The sequence below is a fragment of the Panthera uncia genome, chromosome C2, assembly GCF_023721935.1.
Source record: "Panthera uncia isolate 11264 chromosome C2, Puncia_PCG_1.0, whole genome shotgun sequence".
NCBI classification, from domain to species: Eukaryota; Metazoa; Chordata; class Mammalia; order Carnivora; family Felidae; genus Panthera; species Panthera uncia.
Window position 1 is genome coordinate 154,305,982 of NC_064810.1, and position 24,767 is coordinate 154,330,748.

General features: G+C 44.2%; 1 protein-coding gene across 3 annotated transcripts in view; it reads right to left on the reverse strand.

Annotated features, from left to right (window-relative positions):
* ANO10 (anoctamin 10) overlaps nucleotides 1-24,767 on the reverse strand; it is a 225,618-nt gene that overhangs the window by 55,835 nt on the left and 145,016 nt on the right. For all 3 annotated transcript variants that reach the window (XM_049629104.1, XM_049629102.1, XM_049629100.1), the window contains one exon: nucleotides 10,633-10,749. In XM_049629104.1, the coding sequence (XP_049485061.1) occupies nucleotides 10,633-10,749 (117 nt within the window). The remainder of the gene's footprint in view (nucleotides 1-10,632; nucleotides 10,750-24,767) is intronic.

Below are 24,767 nucleotides of genomic sequence, written 5' to 3' on the forward strand. Positions count from 1 at the left end.
ATAAATTTGTAATGACCTAGCTTCAGAAGAGACTTAACACTATTCTGTAGTATCCTATTGGGATGGGACTTCAAATGGGTGTACATAGTAGAGAGGCAGGGAACATTGGGACCCATCTTGCAAGCTAACAACCACAGTTAATGACCCTTTCCTTAATCTGTAAAATCAGGGTTTGGGACAGGATTGAGAATTTTTCCTCTAACATTGGACAATTACATATTTTTGTGTTTTGGTCACAGAATGCACTTAATACTTGCTGAATTTTAAGATCTGTATTTTAATTATGACTCATGTGTGAATTCAGTGTAATTTACTATTTATGTTCTTAGAGCCATTATTAATGTAGAATGATTATTTTCCTTTAATTAGGTATTATTTCAAAAAGTTCCTAAACCAAACATTTCTTGTTCTCTGTATTCTATTCTCAGGACACAGGGGCAAATCTGTGTTGTTCTTAAGGATTTACTTTAATGTTTAAATTTTCTAGTCTATCAATCACTGAATTTTCAGCCCAATCTCTTAGGTTTACATTCACTGCATGATATAATATTCAATCATAATCCTGAGGTTCTGTGGCAATAGAAATCAATGGAAAATAATACCATTTATTATATTAAATATTTTCTACTTTAGCAATTTACTAGTAATTAAAAACAAAAGTTAAAAAGTCTATGGTTTCCTGACATAGTAAATACTCAATAATGGTTTCCTAAATCCCAAATATAACATGCAGAAGATAATTTCAAAGTCAAAAGACTAGAATTTAGTAACAGAAAAAGGCACAAAGGGCTGGGGCTTTGACCCTAGTGATGTTCATTTAATTACGGACTCACTTACTCAGCAAATACAAAATCTGTGTCTGGTGTAATCCTGTCCCTAAGAAGCTTCTCGTCTGGTGGTCACGGACAAATATCTTTGATCTTAGTGAGCCGACAATATAGTCTTTAATATCCTAGAATATTTGGTTAAAAAATAAGTAAACAGATGCATTCATAACAGCCCGGGCATTTTCCTAGAAAAGGAAGGCCTGCTTTCACACATGCTTGCCCTCAAGGCAACATCATTATTATTCTAGTACAGAATCTGAGGTTGGAACTCTTAGAACTTTTACTATCTTGCCAGAATATACATTTTTTTTCTTTTAAAACATATAGTTTTTATGGGCAAAAGAGGCGAAAGGGATTGAGAGCACACTTGTCATGATGGGCACTGAGTAGCACAGAGAATTGTCGAATCACTGCACTGTGCACCTGAAACTAACACTGTATATGATTATACCAGAAATAAAAAATATACACATGGTTGTAAGCATTCTGAAATCTCTAAAGTAATGTGCTGTAAGGTGAACTTTTTTCTTTACAAATGCAGACACATTTTGATGACAAACGTGAGCCAGGGTCAAAGCACAGGGTGTCACCTGGGCAGCACCGTGAACTCGAAGCCGTTCCACGTGGAACAGAACCGTCCTCTCGGGCGTCCTCTGCCCACCGTGCTTCCAGTTTACCTACATGTTGGCTAGGAAAATGCTACATTTTATTCTGTTTCCTGGCCTGTTCGGTAATTTCCCCAAGTAAAAATAGCTCTGGTTCTCATTTGGCTAGATTTCTTACATCTGGGGAAAAAACTAAGAGCTACAATTTAAAATTTTGCTTAGAAAACCAGGGGAATGAGATGAGCAACAAATTCCAACCCTGTTTACTAGAGAAGACAAAAATGATCAGAGGCTTTCTGGAGCTTTAGTGAAGCATCTTATTTCAACGTCTATCGGCTCTGTGTACCTTACAGCACGCTTCTCCAGCGAGAACAGAAAATGCAGGGGAAAAATGTCTACACATCAGTGGTAAGAAGAGGGTTGATGTAGAGTCTAGATACTTCTCGCAAAGTAAAAACGACTTTAGAATTCTGTCTGGCTTGATTTGGGTTTATTTGACCATCTTTTGGGAGCCACCTTGTCGCTGATATCAAGCACAGTCTTTTTGGGGGAAAAAGCACAGAACTTGGGCTTCATTAGGGCTCGGGTATGGGGACCTGAGGAAGTGCTCGGACCCGAGTCCTCGGAGTGCCCTCTCTACCTAGTGATCCCAGAAAGGCATATGACCCAGCTGTTTCCATTTTCGCCAGAGGACCTATTGTAAGGCTCCTCTTTTCTTGTCCAAGGACGTCACCTGTCATTTACTTAATACATTAGCTTCTCAACTACGTGGGAGTCCACAAACGCAGTTTGAGGGGGCGGAGATGTGTTCAGAGTCTACTGGGCGTCAGGCCCTGTGCCGGAGGAGGGAACGCAGGGGTGAAGAGCCGCCTGGCCGGGTGCGGCGGGGTGGGGGGGGAGGCACAGAGGTGGGTACCGGGCCCCCGTGCCACGCGGCAGCGGGGCGCTCCCCCGTGAAGCCGAGGGCCGGCTGCCAGGAAGCAGGGCGCTTGGGGACTGTCACCAGTGCACCTGCCAGTCCCTCCACTACGGCTGCTGCCCAGCTGCGTGCGGGCCGTGAAAACGGGGAGTCGCGACCGTCACCTAAACCGGTCTCATGGCACCAGTTTCCCGGAATTCCTTCCCGGCGGGCCCAGCGACCCAGGGCCCCCGAGCTTGAGGGGGTCCCTGCCCTGCTTCGCCACCCTCGTCTCTCCCTCCCCCCTCCCCCCCAACACACACACACACGCTGTGTCTCATTGGAGCCTCGCTCTGACCACGCGCGGTGGGCACCACCTCCCAGGGCCTTGCTGTGTTGGGGAGATGCCAACACAAGAGGAGGGGAGAGGTCCGCTCGGAGGGGCCACCCCAGGTCTCGAGGCCCCGTAGCCCGCGAGGCCGGCACCCGGCTTGGGGCCCTGGGAGATGGGCCGTCCATCCTTGAGGACTGAGGCCGCGTCTGGCACCGACGGCCAGTGCCTTTCTCGGAAGCCGGTTCTCTCTCCGGACTCCTTTCCTCCTGACCCGCACGCTGGGACACCAGCCTGTGACTACACATTCAACAGTCCGGCGAAACTCTCCCTTAAAAGCCGGGTTTACCCACCCTGACTCGAGAGCACAGAGGCAGGGCAAGGGAAGTTCAGAGATGACTGCTAAGTGCCGGAAAGGGTTTAAATATACTTCCCTCTAGGAAACAGAGACGGGCCTTGAGCCCACTGACCCGCTGGCCCAGCCCGGCAAGGGTCCCACACCTGTTTCGAGGTCCTCGAGGGCCATACTTAGCACCGTGGGCTCCTCTTAGAAGTCTTTATCTTGTTCTGACTGATTTCGGAGGCTGTCATCTTTCTGAAAAGCCGCGTCTGGACCCAGCGCCCTGGCTTCTGTGGGTGGTTGGCCCTGGGACGCCTGGCTGCCCGGAGGCCGGTTGAAGTAGGAGCTGTTCTGAGGACGTGGGGTCCTCGCGCTCTAGGATGCTGAGTGGCTCCTTCCTATTTTTAACTAGATCTCAAAATTACCGAGAACTGAGCACGTCAATTTGAAAAGAAACAAAAGGGTGTCGCGAGGATGATATTTACTCTCTGGAATTCTTGCAAAGGTCTTACCGACTGGAACCTGACTCTCTGAGAATTCTGTCTGCAGAGCAAACCATTTTATTTTCTCCAGTTTGCCTCTCACCTTCACGTACATCTGACCTGCCTGTGTACTTAGAAATGCCACAGTTCCCTATCTGACCCCCACGAAGGACCTGCCCTCAGTACCTCTCCTTTCGTCTGTCCCCTCCCACCATGGCTAAGAGGAACAGCTACCATGCACAGAGCACTTCTCCAAATGGCTTCAGGGCTCCTGCAGTAGAACAGCGCTGGGCAAAATGGCAGATTTCTGGGCCTTCGCACAGAGCACGCAATCCAGCCCTTCGTTTCATAAAACAAACACTGAGGTGCGAAGAGGCCATCTGCCTCATTTATGGTGGCAGACCCTGGCCCAGACCTTGCTAGCTCTTGGCACTCCCCTGAACATGCTTGGGATCTATCTTTGCTGGGGATTCAGGATTAGGGGGCGGGGGGCGGGCACTAAAGCAATAGGAGGGGTTTTTTACATGTAGGTGCCTGGGCCCCACCTTAGATCTAGGGAATCTGACTCTTCAGGTGTGGGGCCCAGGCACATGTGTCTTTATCTAAACTTCTCCATTCAAGATGCACTGCCCAATTTAAGAACGGACTTAAATTTCTCAGTCATGTTTTGTCCGTAGAATGAGAACCTGAATTGAAAAGTAGTGATTCCAACGTAAATTAAACATAAAATACTAATTATTCAAAAGTAATAATTTCTGTTGACAATTTTACCGTCGATTTCTGGTCACATGACAGTGAAAGAGCCCAGGGATGGGCTAGGTAGGCATTAATGAGATTTATTCCAAAATATGTCTTCAATAACTCCAGTTTTGACCTGGGGCCCACTGACTGACCAGAGGACACAGCAGAAGCCCTCTCTGCCTTTGATGTACGGGCAGAGCCCCGTGAGTTAGGCTCTACTTATTCACAAAGCAGATAGTTAAATGTCAGTTGAAAGAAAGAGAAGACAAATTCTACATCCTAGAAATGTCAATAGTTCAGCGAGTAAACTGAAGACGTGCCAGTTCATCTGAGTTTCTGAAAAGCATTAAATGGGCGACCTTTCCTATCTAGGACCTTCTGGGCTTCTCAGGACCTCTGCACAGTGAGGCTCAACAGGCAACGTAACAAATGTCTGTCTCAACTGACAGAAGCGTGAACCTCTGTGGCCCGTGCTGTAGTGGTGACCACACCACGAAGCCCGGGCCGGCACGAGGTGGGACAGGAGAGGGGCAGCTGCCACAGGCTCCACCGTCCAGCCTCCGTCCCAGGTCAGATTTTCAGATCGTGATTTCAACACAGTATAGTGGAGAGAGGAATGCTTCTACTTGGTTTGTGGTTCCAGGCCCTAAGGAACCCCGAGCACAGCACTCACCACCCCTGTCCACTCGATGGACCGGAGACATCTGAGCGGCACACATGTGAATTTAAGATCATCTCTAGTGCAAGCTGGCTAAGAATGTCCTGTTTTAAGGCATTTGAGAGATATGCGGACTCAAAACCTGTAGGATATTTCTGTCCCTCCAGAACCTTAATAGCAAAATCAGCACCAAAATCACGTTTTCTTAGAAGGTGATATTAATCACAGAATCACATCTATGGCTTAAGAAAAAAGCCCAAAGGGACTTAAAATCTTTTAGGCTGTTTTCTTCTTTTAAAATAACATGCGACAGGGAGGGGCGCCTGACTGCTTCAGTCAGTACAGCATGGAACTCTTGATCTCAGGGTCATGAGAGCAAGCCAGACATTGGGCACAGAGCTCCCTTTAAACAAACAAACAAACAAACAAACAAGTAAAATACGAGACAGAATTTTGGTTAGCGCTTCATCTTTCAATGACGACGAGTGTAAATAAATTTTGCCTTTGAATTAGGGCTTTGTTTCGCTGTCAGGTAGGGTGTGATGGGAAGCCAGGGGAAGCCAGGAGCTGACATGATCTGACAGATCACTGTCCACAGCGAACACTCACACCTCTGAGCCCCCCCAGAGCGAGCACAGCAGCCCTGCAGTGGGACTTCTAGGTAGATGCATTTAGTAATACGAGACACGTTAATATCCAACATCATTACAGAGCCTTTGCTTTTCCGACAAATGCATGGCAATGTGCCATCCTGATCGAGAGGAAAGCCTCACTCGCATGAAGCAGGATCTCACCTTGACAAGGAATTCAGGGGTGCACAGGTGGCCAGGGGGTTGTTTGCCCCAACGTATGGAACCTCGCTAGAAATGCAGTCGCTGCAGAAACCTGATTTACCAAAGCTCTTCCTAAGACAGTGCTATACAATTAAAATACGTTTTTGCTTACATACCCCTGAAAATGTTTGGGTGCCATGTGCCCTCCCATACTATTTTATGTTGACATCTAAAATCTTCACCATGGGGGCCCTTGGGTTGGTTCGTGTCCGACTCTTGGTTTCAGCTCAGGTCATGATCTCGTGGTTCGTGAGTTCAACGCCCCCCACTGGGCTCTGCACTACGAGTGTGGATCGTGCTTGGGACCTTCTCTCCCTCTTTCTCTCTCTGCCTTCCCCCCCCCCTACCATGCATGCTCTCTCTCTCCCTCTCAAAATAAATGAATAAACTTTAAAATAAAATATTTAAAAACTTTCACCATAAATTAGGTAGTTATGAAAATGTATCTTCTAGCTTCCTGTAGATATTGCATATTACCATAGTGTAAATATTAAAAATAAACTATTAGCTCACTCTTTTAAAGATGTCCAAGAAATACCACAGGGATGTGATATCCACCATCACCTATTTAAGAAGTAGATGGATACCCTCTTCATTAATAGTAACAATTTTGTTTTTCCTTTTTTTCTCCTCTTTGAAATCATATTTTCTTGCCATTTCTCCCAAAGGATTTTATGCTAATAATTTTTTTTTCAGCCTGAAAGTGTCAATCATGGTCATACTTTAATAATATGCTCATAAATAGAAATTTAAACGTTTAAAAAAGTTCCATGACTATAAATCTCACTGTGAGTGTTTAAAATTTTCTTCCGGACCACTGGTCATCACAAGTATTCCTGGTGCCTAAGTGGTAAAAATCGCATACATAGAATGCACATATTCATAAGCAATTATTGGACATAAGTTCCTGGATACATTTTGGAAATGCACCTTTTAAGGAGATGAATTTGGCTGTGGCAGGCGGGAGGGTGGGTGCCTTTACAGAATGCAGTTTAGCCCCTGACACCTCCATTTGGCAAGCTTCTCTCTCAGGGGGGAGGCTTTCACCGTGGGGACAAGGCACAGGGAGGACAACTGTTTGAAGAGAGGCGGTGTGGCCCCAGACAGCCCGGGAGGAACCACAGGGCACCCGGGCCTCCTACGACCACATTTGAGGAAAGAGGGTGAGTGTAAGATTGGGGATCTGAACAACGAGGCCGTTACAACTGTCTGTGCCCACATGCTTGTCACAAGTCTAAGGAACCTGGCTGTGGGGTTGGGGGGGGGGGACTGTGCTCTGCCCCCACCAGGTTGCTGACTTTTCTGCCCCTCACCCCTAGAGTTTCGGCCTGTCCTTTATTTTCTTTTAATTTTTATTAAACAAAAAAATTTTTTTTACTCTTTATTTTTGAGAGAGAGACAGACAGAGTGCAAGTAGGGGAGGGCAGAGAGAGAGGGAGACACAGAATCCCAAGCAGGCTCCAGGCTCTGAGCTGTCGGCACGGGGCCTGACGTGGGGCTTGAACTCACAAACCGCGAGGTCATGACCTGAGCCGAAGTCGGACGTTCAACCGACTGAGCCACCCGGGTGCCCCTCAGCCTCTCCTTTAAATGGGAGCTGAGCAAGTCCTCTGAAGTAGAGTGGGGTGCCAAATTCAGGGGGCCTGCCCTCAGCCTTGGTCTTACCCTGACGTCATTTCAGGTCCACTGAGGACTTTACAGACAAATCCCACTGCGCCTCAACATCGCCTCTGGGTTTCCACACTTGAGTCATGCCTTCAAACTTCAGGTGCAAAACACGTTATGTGAAAATAAATTTTACTCCAAAAATTTCACCCGATGTTTACACTTTTTTTTCCAAGAAGAAAACCAACAACATATAGGAATGTTTGTAAAAAGAACGAGGAAGGAGGAGGAAGAATGCGTGAAGGATGCTCTTAGGGGAGTCTGAAAATGGCATTAGGGAACTTAAGTAATTGTTCAAACCACCAGCACGAGGGAGGGTTCATTCCTTATTTACTTACATTAGTGTTTCAAGTGCAGAAAAGCATACAGGTAACAAATGGCAACTAATCCCCCTCCCGAAGAATTCCTGTTGACCTTAAAAAAGTAATACACGTGCATGGCCAGAAAATTCAAACCGTATGTAAAAGAGAACTCTTGATCCCTCCTCAAAGGTAACTACTGTTCAGCGTTTCCCAGGCGCCCTTCTCCCCAAAAACACATCTGCATTTGTCCATTTTTCTTCCCTTCCTTCCTTCTCGTCTTCAAAAGTGAGCTCAAATTTGTTCTCGACCCTGCTTTCTCCACTTGATAAAATGGCAACGATGCACTCATACACGCACACGTGTGCACAGCCTCCAGCACAAAGAGATCTTTTCAAGAAGCAGGCTCACAGAACTTTTTCATATGGAACCACTATCAGACAACAATTATTTTCATCTGTCTCCTACTGAGTTTGGCTGTCTCAGGGTTCTTGCTAATGGAGATGTTTCGACACCTGCATTTTGGTCTACTTTGCGGTTAGAACGGTTACCCTAGCGAGAGTCTTGGTAATCTAAATTTTGATTCAACTGCATTCGAGAAAGGTTAAGCCAATTCACACTTCTGTCAAGTACATAAAAGTGTCCCTTTCCCCATACCAGACGAGAACAGATCATCACCCAACATTTGGCAACAGAACGTGTAAAATGCGGTATTTCACTGCTGTGTGACCTTATGTTTCTTTAACTGTGAGTGAGGCTGAATACCTCTTCTTATGTTAACTTTGATTACTGGACTGTCCTTTTAAATGAGTTTATCAAAATTCTTTAACGTTTATTCATCTTTGAGAGACAGAGTGAGACAGAGCACGAGCGGGGAAGGGGCAGAGAGAGAGGGAGACACAGAATCCGAAGCAGGATCTGAGCCATCAGCACAGAGCCCGATGCGGGGTTTGAAATCACGAACCGTGAGATCAGCGACTGAGCCACCCAGGCGCCCCTCAAAATTCTTTTTAAATTAAAGATATTAACCGTTTTTCATGCAAGTATCTCCCCAGTTTGTCCAATTTATCTGTTGAGTTTTGTCTCTTTCTCTTTTGTCACAGAGAAGTTTTAAATTGTCATACTTTTTTATCTGTTAACCATCTAAATTTTGCAGGGTGGTGGTGGTAAGAGGTGTGTAAGGAATGAGGCGAAACAAACTACAATAACTTCCCCCAAACAATTGTTTGTCATCAGACCATGTAACCGCAGTCTTTTTCCCCACTGCCGCAGAATGTTAATTTTACCATACGCTGAAGTCCCAGTTTTATTTGGGTCCATTTACAGACTCTGTATTCTGCCGATCTGTTTCTTCCCTAATTCAAAATGGACTCAATTGCTATAACTATCGTATTATTCAGAATACATTTTAATATCTGGCAGGGCTAGAGGCCTCATTTTTCTTCTTTTACTCAGAAATCTCCTTGCTATTCTCAAACGTCTGTTTCTATATACTTCAATTAGCATCAAATTTTCACAAGATTGAATCTTTTGGTCCCAGCAGACTTTTAAAAATACTCTTGATATAGATTATCCAAATTGTTTTGATCAATTACTGCCTAAAGGTTTTATAGTTTGGCCTCTTCAGTAAATGAGACTTTTTCTTCAATAATATCTTCAAATGGCTGTCCTTTCTTGTGAAAGGAAACAAATAATTTTAGATGACTCTTGTAACCTTACCAAGTTTTCCTATTTGTTTCCAATTATTTATCTCGTGGTTTTTGGATATATAACCCTATAACCTTCAAGTAACGATACACTTGCGTCTTCCAGGTTACTTGACCTCCTATTTCTTCCTCTTGTGTAGCTGTGTTGGCCAGCACCCCCAGATCGACGAGAAGTGTCCGAGGGGGTAACAGGCTTCCCGACACTGCTGTGAGTGCTTCTGGTCCCTCACTGCTGAGCACGACGCCCGGCGTTTACGACTCAAGCACACCGGCTAGGTGAACCTGTCCCCACCCAGGAGACCTCGGGAATCTAGTCTCCTCCCCGGCTGCGTCCAGCTGGTGGACGCGCACTCCTCCCTCTTCTCTGTACTCTTATCGCAAGTCTTATTCTGGGGACACCCTGCCTCACTGGGGGCACGCTCTGCTCCCGTGTGGGGACTCCCGCCTCGTGGACCATCCTGGAGCCCCTTGCTTCTATCAGAGGGTCAGCTTGGATGGGTCCCCCTTTCAATTTTTTTCCTCCCAGCTCCCCAGACATAAAAAAAAAAAAAAAAAATTCCTGTATAAGGTGGTTTGGTAGCCTAACGGACTGTGTGGGTCAGAACCCGGGTCCCGGACCTAGAGTCTGTCTTCTCAGATGACACCGCCTTATTGATTTGCTCATTGGTTTAGCTGCTACGTATCGCTGGAGAGAACTGGCTCGGGCACGTAGGAGTCTGTCTTCCTGCTCACACTCTGCTGCAATCGAGAGTCGGAGTGAAGACCTCCAAGCATCGTCTTTGAGGAGAATACGGAGATCACTGGCAGAAGCTGCTACTTCCAGGGCGTTTTCTGATGCTTTCGCCCACACGTTGTCATTCCCCCCTCACTCTCTGCAATATTATGCAAGATTCTATTTACTCAGTTCCCCTCGTTTAATGCTTCTGCAGAAGGCCGACTTAGAAACGGTGGGGGCTGCTCCAGGGCAAGTCTTGGAAATCCCGGCCTTGTTCTTCTGCTGAATGCTAGCTCTATTCTTTAACATCACTTGGATATTTTTTTCTTGCCTAGTTTAGTTCCCTGAAGCTATCTGTTGTTCATATTATTAGGATTTTGGTTTTGTTACACCGTCCTAAACTGTAGTCCTCTGTATTTATTTGAGCTAGTAACTTCAAGGGCTGAAGGAAATGCTGAGAGCGAGTCCTCTAAATTATGGCCCCCGGCATTTGCTAAAGAAATACATAGACTTTCAGGACAGTTGCCTTTACCTGCTGCTTGAGTGCCTCCAAAGACTCAAATTCCAATCGGGCCAGTTTCATCTGGATATGCCGTGGTTTATCAGGTATGGCAAATGCAAGTATAAACTTTAAAGCCAGGAGTGCATGCTGAAAACAAGAAAGGGTACATGTTGATATGGCACATTAGACCACATGTGCAATGAAACAAAACAGTAACTAAGCAATCTGTGATTCTCCTCGTTAACCTTGGGTAATTTCTAATTACTGGCCTGCGACGTATCAGAAATCAACCAGGCCCAAGAGTTATATTTAACCCACTCCCTTGTGGCCCATCATTAACCAGTGTCTTCCTTTGCTTTATTCTTTTAAAATCAGTTATTCCCTTAAATTGATACCATATGATACTTTCAGTGCTCTAAAGGAAAATGAAATTCATTCTGAAAAGTCTTTCACAAAACTTTTTCTACCTGTGTCTAATCTCTGAATGTACCTTAGCAGACACCATCGGCAGACTCATTCTATTCTTTGCCCGGTAGCGTCCTCCCTGTGCTATGCTTCTGGCTGAGTTACGTGAAATGTACAGGCATCTTCAACACCTTGAATCCTCTGCATCCCCAAAGGTGCCCGGTGCAGTTTCCTTCATGAGATGATAATCAATAAATACTGATGAACTGATTGACTGCAATGTAGTGCCTTATGCTGCTGACTCCTTACACTGTAGGGCAGGTATACAGAATGTGTCCGTTATAACATGGGAAGCTTAGGACCCTCCTACACCAAAACATAGAAAGGTTCTCTATACTATAATAATACAGGGTTTGTAATTATGCTTCTTCCTCTGCAGAAAAGAAGAAGCCAACAGGATTGCTTCCTTTGGTAAGCCTGCTCTTCGAACGCACAGCCTCGACCTACTGATACGTCTCCAATTCCGGCATCATCTTGTGATCCAGCATCAACACCCACAGGAGTCTCGACGATCAAAAGAATAAAGTTGCCTCTTTGATGACAGCATGAATTACTAAATATTAAAAGCTGTGAAATGATTTTTAAAGGTAAGAAATAATTAAAAGGCGTTTCGGAAATCAGTGAAGGAAGTGGAACAGGCTCTAAGAAGTGTTGCATTGAATTACTGACCGAAAAAGAAGACAGCTGAAAGACATTCGATGGATTCTTTACTGTGATATTTTCAAAAGGAGGTTGAAAGACGAATACCGTGTGGCTGTCTCCTGGGAGCAGCACGAACTAATGAAGGAAATCGGCATCGTGCCCTAACAAGCAGTGACTCAATCCTGAAAATGGGCGCAGCCTCAGCACAGGCCAGGCGCTCCTGGTACAAACGAGAGGTCCGGGGTGGGCCAGGCCGCCTTCGCTGCAGTGTGACTGCCGTGACCAGAGAAGACACTTGGAAGGCACTGACTAAGTGTCTACAGGGTGAAAACAGGCAGGTGACACAGCACGGATCAGATGACACCATCTGTTGTAATTCTGAACTAATTGGGTTAAAGGAACAGGAGCCTGGATAAAATCGACAAAGAAGAAATAAATCATTCAAAAAGGTATACTGTGCTATTATTTCATTCCACTGGAGTCCTGACATATAATTTTATAGAAGACTTAACCTCTTTAGTAGAAACACTAGACAAGAAGTAAACAAGTGAGCAGATGAAAAGAACCCTTCCACGTTTTCCAGACGTGGTGGTCCTCAAACTGCCAGAGCCCCACCACGAGCCAGCCACTGGCCTCTTCCAATCCCCTAGCAAGTCTGCACCCGCTTTCCCTTCTGTGCAGTCTCAGAGGGAAGCGGTGGGAAAAGGACCCTGCCAAGGTCTCCCCTCGGATGCAAGGTGCCGGAAGATGTGTCAGCTCAACCGGGACTGGTTACCAGGCCGCTGAGCAAGGCTGCCACAGACCTCGAGGTGCTCACAGCGGCCGTACGAACTGTCCATAACCCTCGTGAGTTACAATCACTGGTATTTATTAGACAACATTAGTTAAAATAGGAAGTCGTCTTAACATGGTTAAAACATTTACGTAGCAATGAGCTTTTATGAGCTCTGTAGCTCCTTTTCCTAAAATTACTTTATAATAAATGTTTCTAAAGGCTCTTATGCAGACAACTCAGTTTCTTCTGAACTATATTTGCAAAACAGGTTCCTCGTAGAGCTGCTTGTTCGAAGCTTTTGCCTTCCCGCGGAACACCGCCAGGGTCATGCTCCTTGCAGAGCTGCACGCAAACCGCGCAGCAGAACCCCCTTTAGCCGGGTACCAGCACCTTGAAAGCCAGAAGGGAAGGCGCTGTGCCCATCCTCTCACGTTTATTAGTGACCAGGGTGCTCGACGCGGGCCTAGGAGACGATGTCCTGGTGCACAGGCTGGAGGAGAAGACGAGTCATCCTGGGCCATCCTGAGGTCACGTGTAGGGGCTACACACACTGGCAGTTGCCCCAGTGTCTAGCAGTTCGGAGAGGGCTTCCCGAAGGAAGTATGTTGGAGCAGAGACAGACAGGAGGAGGGGCTGGCTGGGAAAGGGGGAGGAGCTAACCCAGAGAGGGAACAAGGGCACTCAGGGACGGTGGGGCTGGGGGACAGGGGAAAACCGAGGCACCGGGAGCTGAGTGAGGAGTGAGGAGGCATCGAGGCACCAACCACTCACGGCACGGAGCGCGGACAAGTGCAGAGGCCACAGAGAGGCGGGCAGGTCGGCAGGGTGAGCTGGTGTGTGTGACAGCAACGGGCTGGGGCCTCCAGGAACGAGCGGAGGGCTTACCAGCAGAGGACCGGACAGGCTTCCGCGGCCTTACGATGCGCGCAGGATGAGGGGCAGGCCGGAGGGAGCTATGGGGAGCAGAGGCCCACGTGGGCTTTTAGGTGTCCACAGGACATCTGAGCAGAGAGGCTCAGGAGGCAGTGGGGTAGAGGGGTCTCACGTTCCCGACGGGGCTGGAGGCAAACAGTGGGAGTGGCTGGGGTACGTGCATAAACGGCACACAGAGTCACGGGAACGGGGGGGATCCGCAGGGACACACGGCGAGGGAGAAAGGACGAGACGAGGCAAGAAGACAGCACAGGGTGGACCTGACGGAACGAGACGTGTGTGATGAGCAAAAGAGGGAGGCCTGGCAACTGGCTTGAGAAGCAGCAGGTGGGGGCAGGCTGAAATCCAGCAGGTTCTGGAGTTACAGAAGCGAAGGGGAGAGAAGGAAGCCAGTCAAGGTGGGCACAGGAAGGTCAGCCACATGGAGGCTGGGGGGAAACCTGTGGCTTTAACACCAGGCGGCCTTTGGCGACTCTGGTGGGAGTGGTTTCAGCTGAGTGGGGGCCACAGAAGCAAGACCAAGGTGGACTGAGAAGGGCCTGGGAAGCAAGGCTGGAGAGAGGAGGGCCATCCACAGAGTTCAGTTCAGGAAGTCTGGAAGGAGGGAGAGTAAGAGAGAAGGTGGTAGCCGGAGGGAGACCTGGGCTAGCCAGGAGTTTGGGTTTCAAACGTGCAAGTTTAAACGGTTTTAAATGTGTTAAAGGGTCAAACCTAAGTTCAGTGATTTTAAACGTGGAAGTGCAAAATGCTTTGGCAGAAGGAACCGAGAGAATGGTAAGAAGACCCTTGGAAGAAAAGTCTCAGCACAGACCAGGCTGACGTGCAAGGCAAGGGCTTAGCCACACACGGGAGGTCTGACACTGTCGGGCTGAGGAGGGAGGGTGGCCTCAGGGGAAAAAAGGCATTGGGGGCACTCATTTTAGAGAAGAGAAGTACTTTAAAAGAAATTTATTGTTCAGAATATGCACCTCATACTTAAAATGAGGAAGGACAGGTGAGAATCCCACATAGCGTTCTCCTTTTTCTTTTGCAGACCTAACCTTAAAGCATCACTAAGTGTCTTTTCCTTAAGAAAGATCGTCCAAGACAGAAAAAAAAAAAAAGTGTCTTAAAGAGCAAGACAAAAATGCCAATTTTATTAATTAGATCAGAAGAAAATCTATCAACATCTTGACAATGACGATGGTTTTCTTTGGATGGTTGGCAATGTGGGCAATCTCTTTATCTTTAGTCTCTAACAAACATGCATTATTTTGTTTTCTTTTCCCACATTTTATTTTTTGAGTTTGTACTTTAATTCCACTTCACATAGTGTTCATATTAGTTTCAGTGTACAATTTAGTGATTCAACATGTCCATACGTCACCTGGTGCTCATCACTAGTGCCCTCCTTAACCCCCCATCGCCTATTTCCCCCGTCCCCCACTCCCCTCCCCTCTGGTAACCGTCAGCCTGTTCCCTAGAGTTAAAAGTCTGTTTCTTGGTTTGCCTCTCTCTCTCTCTACCCCCATGCTTGTTTGTTTTGTTTCTTAAATTTCACATATGAGTGAAGTCATATGTGATTTGTCTTTCTCTGAATGACTTGTTTCACTTGGCATAATACTCTCTGGCTCTATCCATATCATTGCAAACGGCAAGATTTCATTCTTTTTTGTGCCTGAATAATATTCCATTGTATATGCAGACCACCTCTTCTTTATACATTCATCCACTGATGGACACTTGGGGCGCTTCCATATCTTGGCTACTGTTGATAATGCTGCTATAAACATCGGGGTGCGTGTCATGTATCACTCGTATAAGGGAAAAAACACTTCTGTGAAAAGAACTCGAGGATCCCTCATGCTGGGGAAGGTCACTGAGAAGACATGACCACTACTGGACCCCCGAGCTAGACCTAGGTGACGAGGTTGCTCCCTCCCTTCCTTGTCCTTGGAATGTGGGAATGAGGTTTGCCTTTCCCGCTCCCAGAAGTTGCTCCAAGGACATCGCCTTGAGACGGTGATGGGGTGTTGAGAACACCTTGCACAGATTAGTTGACTAAACCCAGTTAAGGTCTCTGTTGATAAAAGTTTATGAAGACTTTTAAGATGTGGCGGGCAGATGCGGGGATCCACTCGTCTTGCTGCCACCCAAGACAAGCCTTGTATATAAGTTCCCTTTGCTTATTAAACCTGCCACCTTCCAACCAGGAGTGGCCTGCCTCTCTCCTCCGTCTCTCCCTGCCATTTGCAGTCAGGGGCCAGTTTCAGATTATACTCGGGAAGCTCCCGAGAGGGTTGCACACCAACACTCACTTGAACAAATTACATATGCTCTGCCAGGCTCCTAACCCCACCTCGTTACAACTGCCCATATGCCCAGTAAACAGGCCAAAACCAGACAACTTGCAGCCCAGCGAGTCTGGCTTTTCATCTGGAGTCTAGGAATAAAAGAAGTTGTGAAAGCGGTCACTTTGCATTCATTCATTCTGCAAATATGTAGTGAGCACTGACACACAGCCAGACTGCTTAGACGGTGGCCTTCCTCTACCTCTTCCTTCCCTCCCCAAATCTGTCACACTGACCAAGCCCGCACCCCGCCCTGCTTTGCGACACTCCCAGAAGTGCCACCAATCATGGGTTTGTTCGGTTTAACATCCCGCTGGGAGAGTAAAGAGCATCGCCATTCACAGGTTAACTATCAATTAATTTAATTAGCCGGTGCTCATGGTCGCGAGGGCTCTCCGGCCTCCACCCACCCCCGATACTCCTCTGAGTGCTTGGAAGTCAGGGGAAACACCGCAGCAGCTTCCGCAGTGGGGTACTGGCTTTGAGGAAGAGGAGTAAACAGAAGCAGAAAGGAACCAACACTGTCTCAATGGTCAGGGAAGGATAAACTAGACAGCTCGCCTCCACTGCCTTCTACTTACTGATCTTGTGTCCAGGATCCAGAGTTCAAGTTGATGGATTAAGTAAGCACTTGTGGGCCTGGAACCCTAAATAACGGTTGTAGCGCTATGTTTCAAAAAATCAATGTTTAAAATGTTGTTTATATTTCCTCTACAGCAAATATGTCTCAAGGCTGGGAACTGCTTTATGCTAACTGAACTGAGGGAAAAAAAAAAAGTACAAAAAACATTTTAGCTATTTCTACTTGTTTTCATAAATGAAAGCAAACCGAAGATAAAATGCAAATCTATTCAGATTTGAAGAAAAATGTATTAAAAAATGAATACTTGGGTTGGCTTTTCATAGCCTGTCTATGAAAAGAGAAGACGTTTTCTGGGCCGTAATTGTGATTCTTTCTTCATCGACATTTTTCTTTTAACGGAAAACTCACAAAATTTTATCCTAAACAAAGTAAAGAAGAAAAGAAACAGTAGGGGGCAGGGTGGGAAGATGGGCAGAATTTTAAAAGTAATAAATACAAAGAAGTCGGCTCCCCACTACAGTATGCTTCAAGTAATGATTACAGGGTGTCTTAGCTGGGAAAGGACAAAAGGACAGGACCAGAGAAAACGAGCATGCAGAGCGAAGTGCTTCCCAGAAGCACAGTAGTGCCTACGCTACCATCAGTGCCACTCACCTCTGGTCACCACAAGGGCGTCAAACACTCGGGAGTCTTGTGGCAGGTGCACAGAGTGAGCAGAACCATTTTATTTTACAACAACTAGAAACTACGATACGATCTATAGCAGCAGCTGTGTCTGTAGCCACCAACCCTCTCTCTCATGAAACACAGAATGCAAATCCGAGATGAGCTCTTGGAATTCCGAAAAGCTAATTTGATCTCTACGGTGGAATGTCTGCCATGCTACCTCTTTCCACGCGGGGCCCAGCCACCAAGGAATAAAAGAAACTCCAAAAAAGCATCCTCTGCTGATTACCACATTACATGCCAGATGCCAATTAATAAGAAATGATTAGTGGATCGGATCCAAGATTCAAAACAATTTATGGAATTAGGCTCTTGAGGAAAAAATCCTCAGGAGAACAGAAACACAACATACCAAAATCTATGGGTGCCAGCAAAAACAGTTCTAAGAGGGAAGTTCATAGCAATATAGGCCTGCCTCGAGAAACAGGAGAAATTCAACTTAACAATTTAACTTTAAACCCTAAAGGAACTAGAAAAAGAAGAATAAATAAAGCTCAAAGTTGGTTGAAGAAAGGAAATAATAAAGATCAGAGTGGAAATAAATGAAATAGAGACTAAAAATAGAAAAGATCAATGAAGCTAAGAGCAGGTTCTTTAAGAAGATAAACAATATTAACACCTCTTCAGCTAGACCCACCGAGAAAAAAAATAAAGTGCTCAAATAAATAAAATCAGAAATGGAACAGAAGTTACAACTGATACTGCAGAAATACAAAGGATCATAACAGACTACTAGGAACAATGATAGGCCAACAAATTAGACAACCTAGAAAAATGGATAAATCCCTAGAAACATAAAATCTTCCAGATTGAATCATGAGGAAATAAAAAATCTGAATAGACCCAGTTACTAATAAGGAGACTGAATCAGTAATCAAATAACTCCCACAAACAAAAGTTCAGGATCAGATGGCTTTACTGGTGAAATCTACCAAACATGCAAATGCGATTTAATACCCACCCCTCTCAAACTCTCCCAAAACACTGAAGAAGAGGAAAAGCTTTCCTCATTCTATGAGGCTGGCATTACTCTGCTACCAAAACCAGATAATGACATCACAAAAAAAGACAATTACAGGCTGATATCCCTGAGAAATACAGATGCACCCCCCGACCCCCCACTCCACTCAACAAAAATATTAGCAAACGTAACTTAAGATACATTAAAAGGATCATATACCATGATCAAGTGGGATTTCTTCCAGGGATGAAAGGATGATTCAACAACTGCAAATCAATCAGCACTACAGTAATAAGATGAACGATAAAATTGTACGATCATCTCAATAGATGCATTTGACAAAATTCAACCTCCATTTATGATAAAAACTCTCAACAAAGTGGGTACAGAGGAAATGTACCTCAACATAACAAAGGTCAAATATGACAAACCCACAGCTGACATCATACTCAAAGCTTTCCCCCTAAGATCAGGAACAAAGACAAGAATGCCCACTTTTTCCACTTTTATTCAACACAGTACTGGAAGTCCTAGCCACAGCAATTAGTCATGAAAAAAAAAAAAAAGGCATACAAATTGGAAAAGAAATAAAACTGTGACTACTTGCAGATGACATGATGATATAGAAAACCCTAAAGAGGCCACCCAAAACGAAACAAAAACCCCACAAAACTGTTAGAATAAATGCATTCAGTAAAGTTGCAGATAAAAAATTAGTATACAAAATTCTGTTGCATTTCTGTACTCTAGTAACAAGCTATCAGAAAGAGGAGTCAAGAAAACAATCCCATTTACAATTGCATCAAAAAGAATAAAATACCTAGGCATAAATTTGGCCAATGAGATAAAAGACCTGTACTAAGAAAACTAGAAGATATCAATAAAATAAATTGAAGAAGACACAAATTAATGGACAAGATATTCTGTGCTCATGGACTGGAAGAATTAGTATTATTAAAATGTCCATACTACCAGGGTTCCTGGGTGGTTCAGTTGGTTAAGCATCTGATTCTTGATTTGGGCTCAGGTCATGATCTCATGGTTTGTGAGTTCAAGCCCTGTGTCAGGCTGTGTGCTGCCTGGGATTCTCTCTCTCTGGCCCCGTCTCTGCCCCCCCCTTCTCTCTCTCTCTCTCTCTCTCTCTCACACACACACACACACACACACACACACACACACACACACACAATAAATAAATAAACATTATTTTTAAAAAGTCAGTACTGCCCAAAGGAATCTACAGACTCAATGCAATCCCTATCAAAATTCCAATGACATTTCCTTCACAGAACTACAACAAATAATTCTAAAATTTGTATGGAGCCACAAAAGACCTCAAATAGCCATCAATTCTGAGAAAGAACAAAACTGGAGGCCTCACACTTCCTGACTTCAAACTACAGTACAAAGCTATAGTAATCAAACAGTACGGTATTGACATAAATGGAACAGAGCAGATAAACCAGAAATAAACCCATGCACATATGACCAATTAATTTGTGACAAAGAAAGCAAAATACACAACAGGGAAGACAAAAGGCAGTCTCTGCCACACATGTGATGGGAAAACTGGACAGCTACATGCAAAAGTATGAAACTGGACCACTATATTATACTATACGCAAAAATTAACTCAAAATGAAGTAAAGACTTGAACATAAGATGTGAAGCCATGAAACTCCTAGAAGAAAACCCAGGTGGTTAGCTCCAAAATATATAAAGAACTCATGTAATTCAGTAACTACCAAACACAGACAATCCAATTAAAATCTGGGCAGAGACATTTTCCCAAAGAAGACATACAGACGGCAGTCAACGAGCACATGAAAAGATGCTCAACATCACAAAACATCAGGGAAATGCAAATCAAAGCCACAAGCAGATGATCACTGCACACCCGTCAGAACGACTGTTATCAAAAAGGCAAGAAATAACAGGTACTGGCAAGGACGTGGAGAAAAGGGGATCTCTGTGCAGTTTTGGGGGAAATGTAAACAGGTACAGCCGTGATGGAAAACAGTATGGAGGCTCCTCAAAAAATAAAAAGTACAGCTACCATATGATCCAGCAATTCCATTACCGTGTATCTACCCGAAGAGGACGAAAACGCTAATTTGAAAAGATATGTGAACCCACATGTTCATGGCACCATTATTCATAATACCAAGATATGGAAACAAACCAAGTGTCCATCAATGGGTAAATGGAATACGACATAGCCATAAAAAATAAAATCATGGATGGACCTTGAAGGGATTAAGCTAACTGAAATAAATCAGACAGAGAAAGACAAATATTGCATGATTTTACTTATGTGTGGAATCTAAAAAACAAAACAAATCAAGACTCATAAATACAGAAAACAGATCAGTGGCTGCCAGAGGGGAGGGGACTTGGTTGGCTGCAATGAGTGAAGGGGATTAAGAAGCACAAACTTCCGGGGCGCCTGGGTGGCTCAGTCGGTTAAGCATCCGACTTCGGCTCAGGTCATGATCTCGAGGTTCGTGAGTTCGAGCCCCACGTCAGGCTCTGTGCCGACAGCCCAGAACCTGGAGCCTGCTTCGGATTCTGTGTCTCCCTCTCTCTCTGCCCCTCCCCCACTCATGCTCTGTCTCTCTCTCTCTGTGTCAAAAATAAATAAACATCAAGAAAAAAAAGAAGTACAAACTTCCAATTATAAAGTAAACAAGACCAATTATAAAGTAAACAATACCTAGGGACGGAATGTAGAGCATGGGTAACATAGTCAATAATATTAACGTTGTAAGGTGAAAGACAATAACTAGACTTACTGTGGTGATCATTTTGCAATGTATACAAATGTCAAATCACTATGTTGTACACTTGAAACTAATATAATATTATATGTCAATTATACCTCAATATTAATTTTAAAAGAATGTGAAAAAACCTCAGGGATTTTCATCTCATGATGGTAGATACATCTACTCTTCTGTGTCCCCATGGTCCCCTGGAATGACAGAAATATATATTCTAAAAAGAATGAGACTAGGAACCAAGAGAATTTGCCAGAAATTCTGAATGTAAGACTGATGGAGCAGAAAGTCTAGCACATCTCCTGACACAAATGCAGATCCTTCCAAAGAAGCCTCAGAGAGAGGCCAATGTCAGATTCAGCCCCACAAAAGGAAAGGATTGGGCCAGAGTCATCACCAAAGTGAAGGTATTAAAAATCTGCCTTCAGAAGAGCAAGGGCCATAGGGAGCCCTTTCTTATGCCACCTTGTAACGGAGTGACTACAAGGTTCTACTCTTGCACGAAAGCCAGTGACCTGTCCTTTAAAGAAAGCATGTAACCATCTGGGAGAGCTTTTGGTGTAGGGTTGGGAGGCCCAAGAGAGAAGTGAAGCCCATGGTCATGCCAGACTCCCACTAAAGACTTGGAGGCCTGAGTGATGTCGGCAAGATGGTGAAACAGAAAGCCCAAACCTTGTTCAGTCCAAAAAGCCTTTATGACAACTCCGGAAACCAGTTAAGAAGTTGCAGAACCCTAGGCGAGCACAAAGTCAAGAGCAGCTACATTGAAATATGTAAGAAAAGCCATTGGATTTCACCTGTGATTAGCCCTTCCTCCAAGCTGATACAACTCAGCACAACTGGGAGAAAATATCCCATTTGTGGCTTCTCCCTCGGGAGAGGAGGAGAAGAGTAGAATGTACATCCAATGTTCCAGCTTTTCAGGTGACTGCCCCACGGACTGATTTCTATCGCAGTAGACTCAGAGTGCTGGAGAGGCTATGACGCGTTTTGAATGCCTGGGGGCCACTGGACAACCTGAGCTTGGTGACATGTGGAGGTACCAAAGAGCTGCAGTACTGCAGACAGACAGTGGAGGGAGCAAGAGATTACAAACTCCTGAAAACTAAACCCACAACGTCCCTAATTGGGAATCTATATGCACAAGTTCAGAGAAGACACATTCTCAGAAAAGGTTTGAGCCCTCTGGCTAGGCCGACTGATGGAGTTCTTTCCCTGTACAAAGTTAGTCTGTAAAGACTGGGAGGGGTGGCTTTTTTTTTTTTTTTTCAAATGCATAAGTCTCAGCAAAAAATAAGGCACATGAAGAAACAGGGAAACATGGCACAATCAAAGGAAAGTAATAAATCTTGGAAAACTGACCCTAGAGAAACAGAGATCTATAAATTATCTGAAAAATAATTAAAAATAATCATCCAAAAGAAACTCAATGGGCTACAAGAACACAGAAAAATAACTGAAATCAGGAAAATGATGCATAAACAAAATGAGAATATCAACAGAAATACAGAAACTATAAAAGAACCATACAGAAGTTCTGATGCTAAAGAATTCAGTAATCAAATATTTACGAGATGGGTTCAACAGTTGACTTGTTCAAACAGAAGATTCAGTGAACCTGAAGATATGTCATTTGAAATTACTGAGTCAGAGGAGCAAAAATAAAAACAGGAATAAAGAAAGATGAAGAAAGCCTAAGAAGCTTAAGATACATCAACAAGCAGACCAATATATGAATTCTGGGAGTCTCAGAAAGAGAACACATTAAGAGGCAGAGAGCTTACTTGAAGAAATAATGGTCAAAATGAGAAAGGAAATGGACACACAAATGCAAGAAGGTCAAAAAGATTCCAACCAGGATAAACCCACACTGAGACATACTATAATCAAACTGCTGAAAGACACAGAGAGAATCTTGAAAGCGGCAGACATAAGTGTTGCATCAACTACAAGGGAGCCCCGTGAAATTATTTAGAGGGTTTCTTACAGAAATAATACAAGCCAGAAAGGACTGAGATGATATCCAATGTGCCGAACGAATAACTCTGCCAACCAGGAATACTATATTCAGCAAAACTGTCCTACTTAAAAATGAGGAAGAAATACTTTTCCAGATAAACAAAGGCTGAGAAAATGATCACCACCAGACCTACCTTGCAAGAAATGCTAAAAGGAATACATCACACTGAAATAAAGGATGCTAGACAGCAACACAAAAGCATGTACAAATATAAAGCTCTCTGGTGAAGGTAGACATAAAGGAAAACACCAAATCCCGTATTACTACAGTGGCGGTAGTAATTTTAATTCTGGTATACAATATAAAGGATAAAAGCATACAAATAACTATAAAACTATGTGGATGAATACTACATATGAAAATATGTAATTTGTGACATCAATAACATAAAATTGGTGGGGGGAAACATAAAGGAGTAGAGATTTTGCATGTGATTAAAGTGTTTATCAGTTTTAAACAGACTGTTATAACTGTAAGGTGTTTTATGTACCCACCATTATAACCATAAGAAATACCTATAGAAAATACACAAAAGAGAAATGAGAATCAAAGCAAGTCACTACAAAAAAAAAGCAACAAAACACAAAGAAAGGCATCAAGAGAGGGAAAGGGGGACAAAATAACTATGAGACATATAGAAAACAATAAAATGGCAACAAAATTTTGGTACTATCAGTAATTACTTTTTTTCTTTTCTTTTTATTAAATATAATTTATTGACAAATCGGTTTCCATACAACACCCATTGCTCATCCCAACAGGTGCCCTCCTCAATGCCCATCACCCACTTTCCCCTCTCCCACACCCCCCATCAGTCTGCTCAGTCTGTTCTCAGTATTCAAGTCTCTTATAGTTTGCCTCCCTCCCTCTCTGTAACCTTTTTCTCCCCCTTCCCCTCCCCCATGGTCTTAAGTTTCTCAGGATCAACATATGAGTGAAAACATATGGTATCTGTCTTTCTCTGTCTGACTTATTTCACTTAGCATAATACCCTCCAGTTCCATCCACGTTGCTACAAAAGGCCAGATTTCATTCTTTCTCATTGCCAAGTAGTATTCCATTGTGTATATAAACCACATCTTTATCCATTCGTCAGTTGATGGACATTTAGGCTCTTTCCATAATTTGGCTATTGTTGAAAGTGCTGCTATAAACATTGGGGTGCAAGTGCCCCCATGCATCAGCACTCCTGTATCCCTTGGGTAAATTCCTAGCAGTGCTATTATTGCTGGGTCATAGGGTAGATCGATTTTTAATTTTTTGAGGAACCTCCACACCGTTTTCCAGAGCGGCTGCACCAGTTTGCATTCCCACCAACAGTGTAACAGGGTTCCCGTTTCTCCACATCCTCGCCAGCATCTAGAGTCTCGTGATTTGTTCATTTTAGCCACTCTGACCGGCATGAGGTGGTATCTCAGTGTGGTTTTAATTTGTATTTCCCTGATGAGGAGTGACATTGAACATCTTTTCATGTGTCTGCTGGCCATCTGGATGTCTTCTTTGGAGAAGTGTCTATCCGTGTCTTCTACCCACTGCTTCACTGGATTATTTATTTTTCAGGTGTGGACTTTGGTGAGTTCTTTATACATTTTAGATACTAGCCTTTATCCAATATGTCATTTGCAATATCTTTTCCCATTCCGTCGGTTGCCTTTTAGTTTTGTTGATTGTTTCCTTTGCGGTGCGGAAGCTTTTTATCTTGAGAAGCAACAGAAAGACAAAGAAACTGATGCCATTCACAATTGCACCAAGAATCATAAAATACCTAGGAATAAACCTAACCAAAGATGTAAAAGATCTGTATGCTGAAAACCATAGAAAGCTTATGAAGGAAATTGAAGAAGATATAAAGAAATGGAAAAACATTCCGTGCTCATGGATTGGAAGAATAAATAGGGTTAAAATGTCAATACTACGCAAAGCAATCTACACATTCGATGCAATCCCAATCAA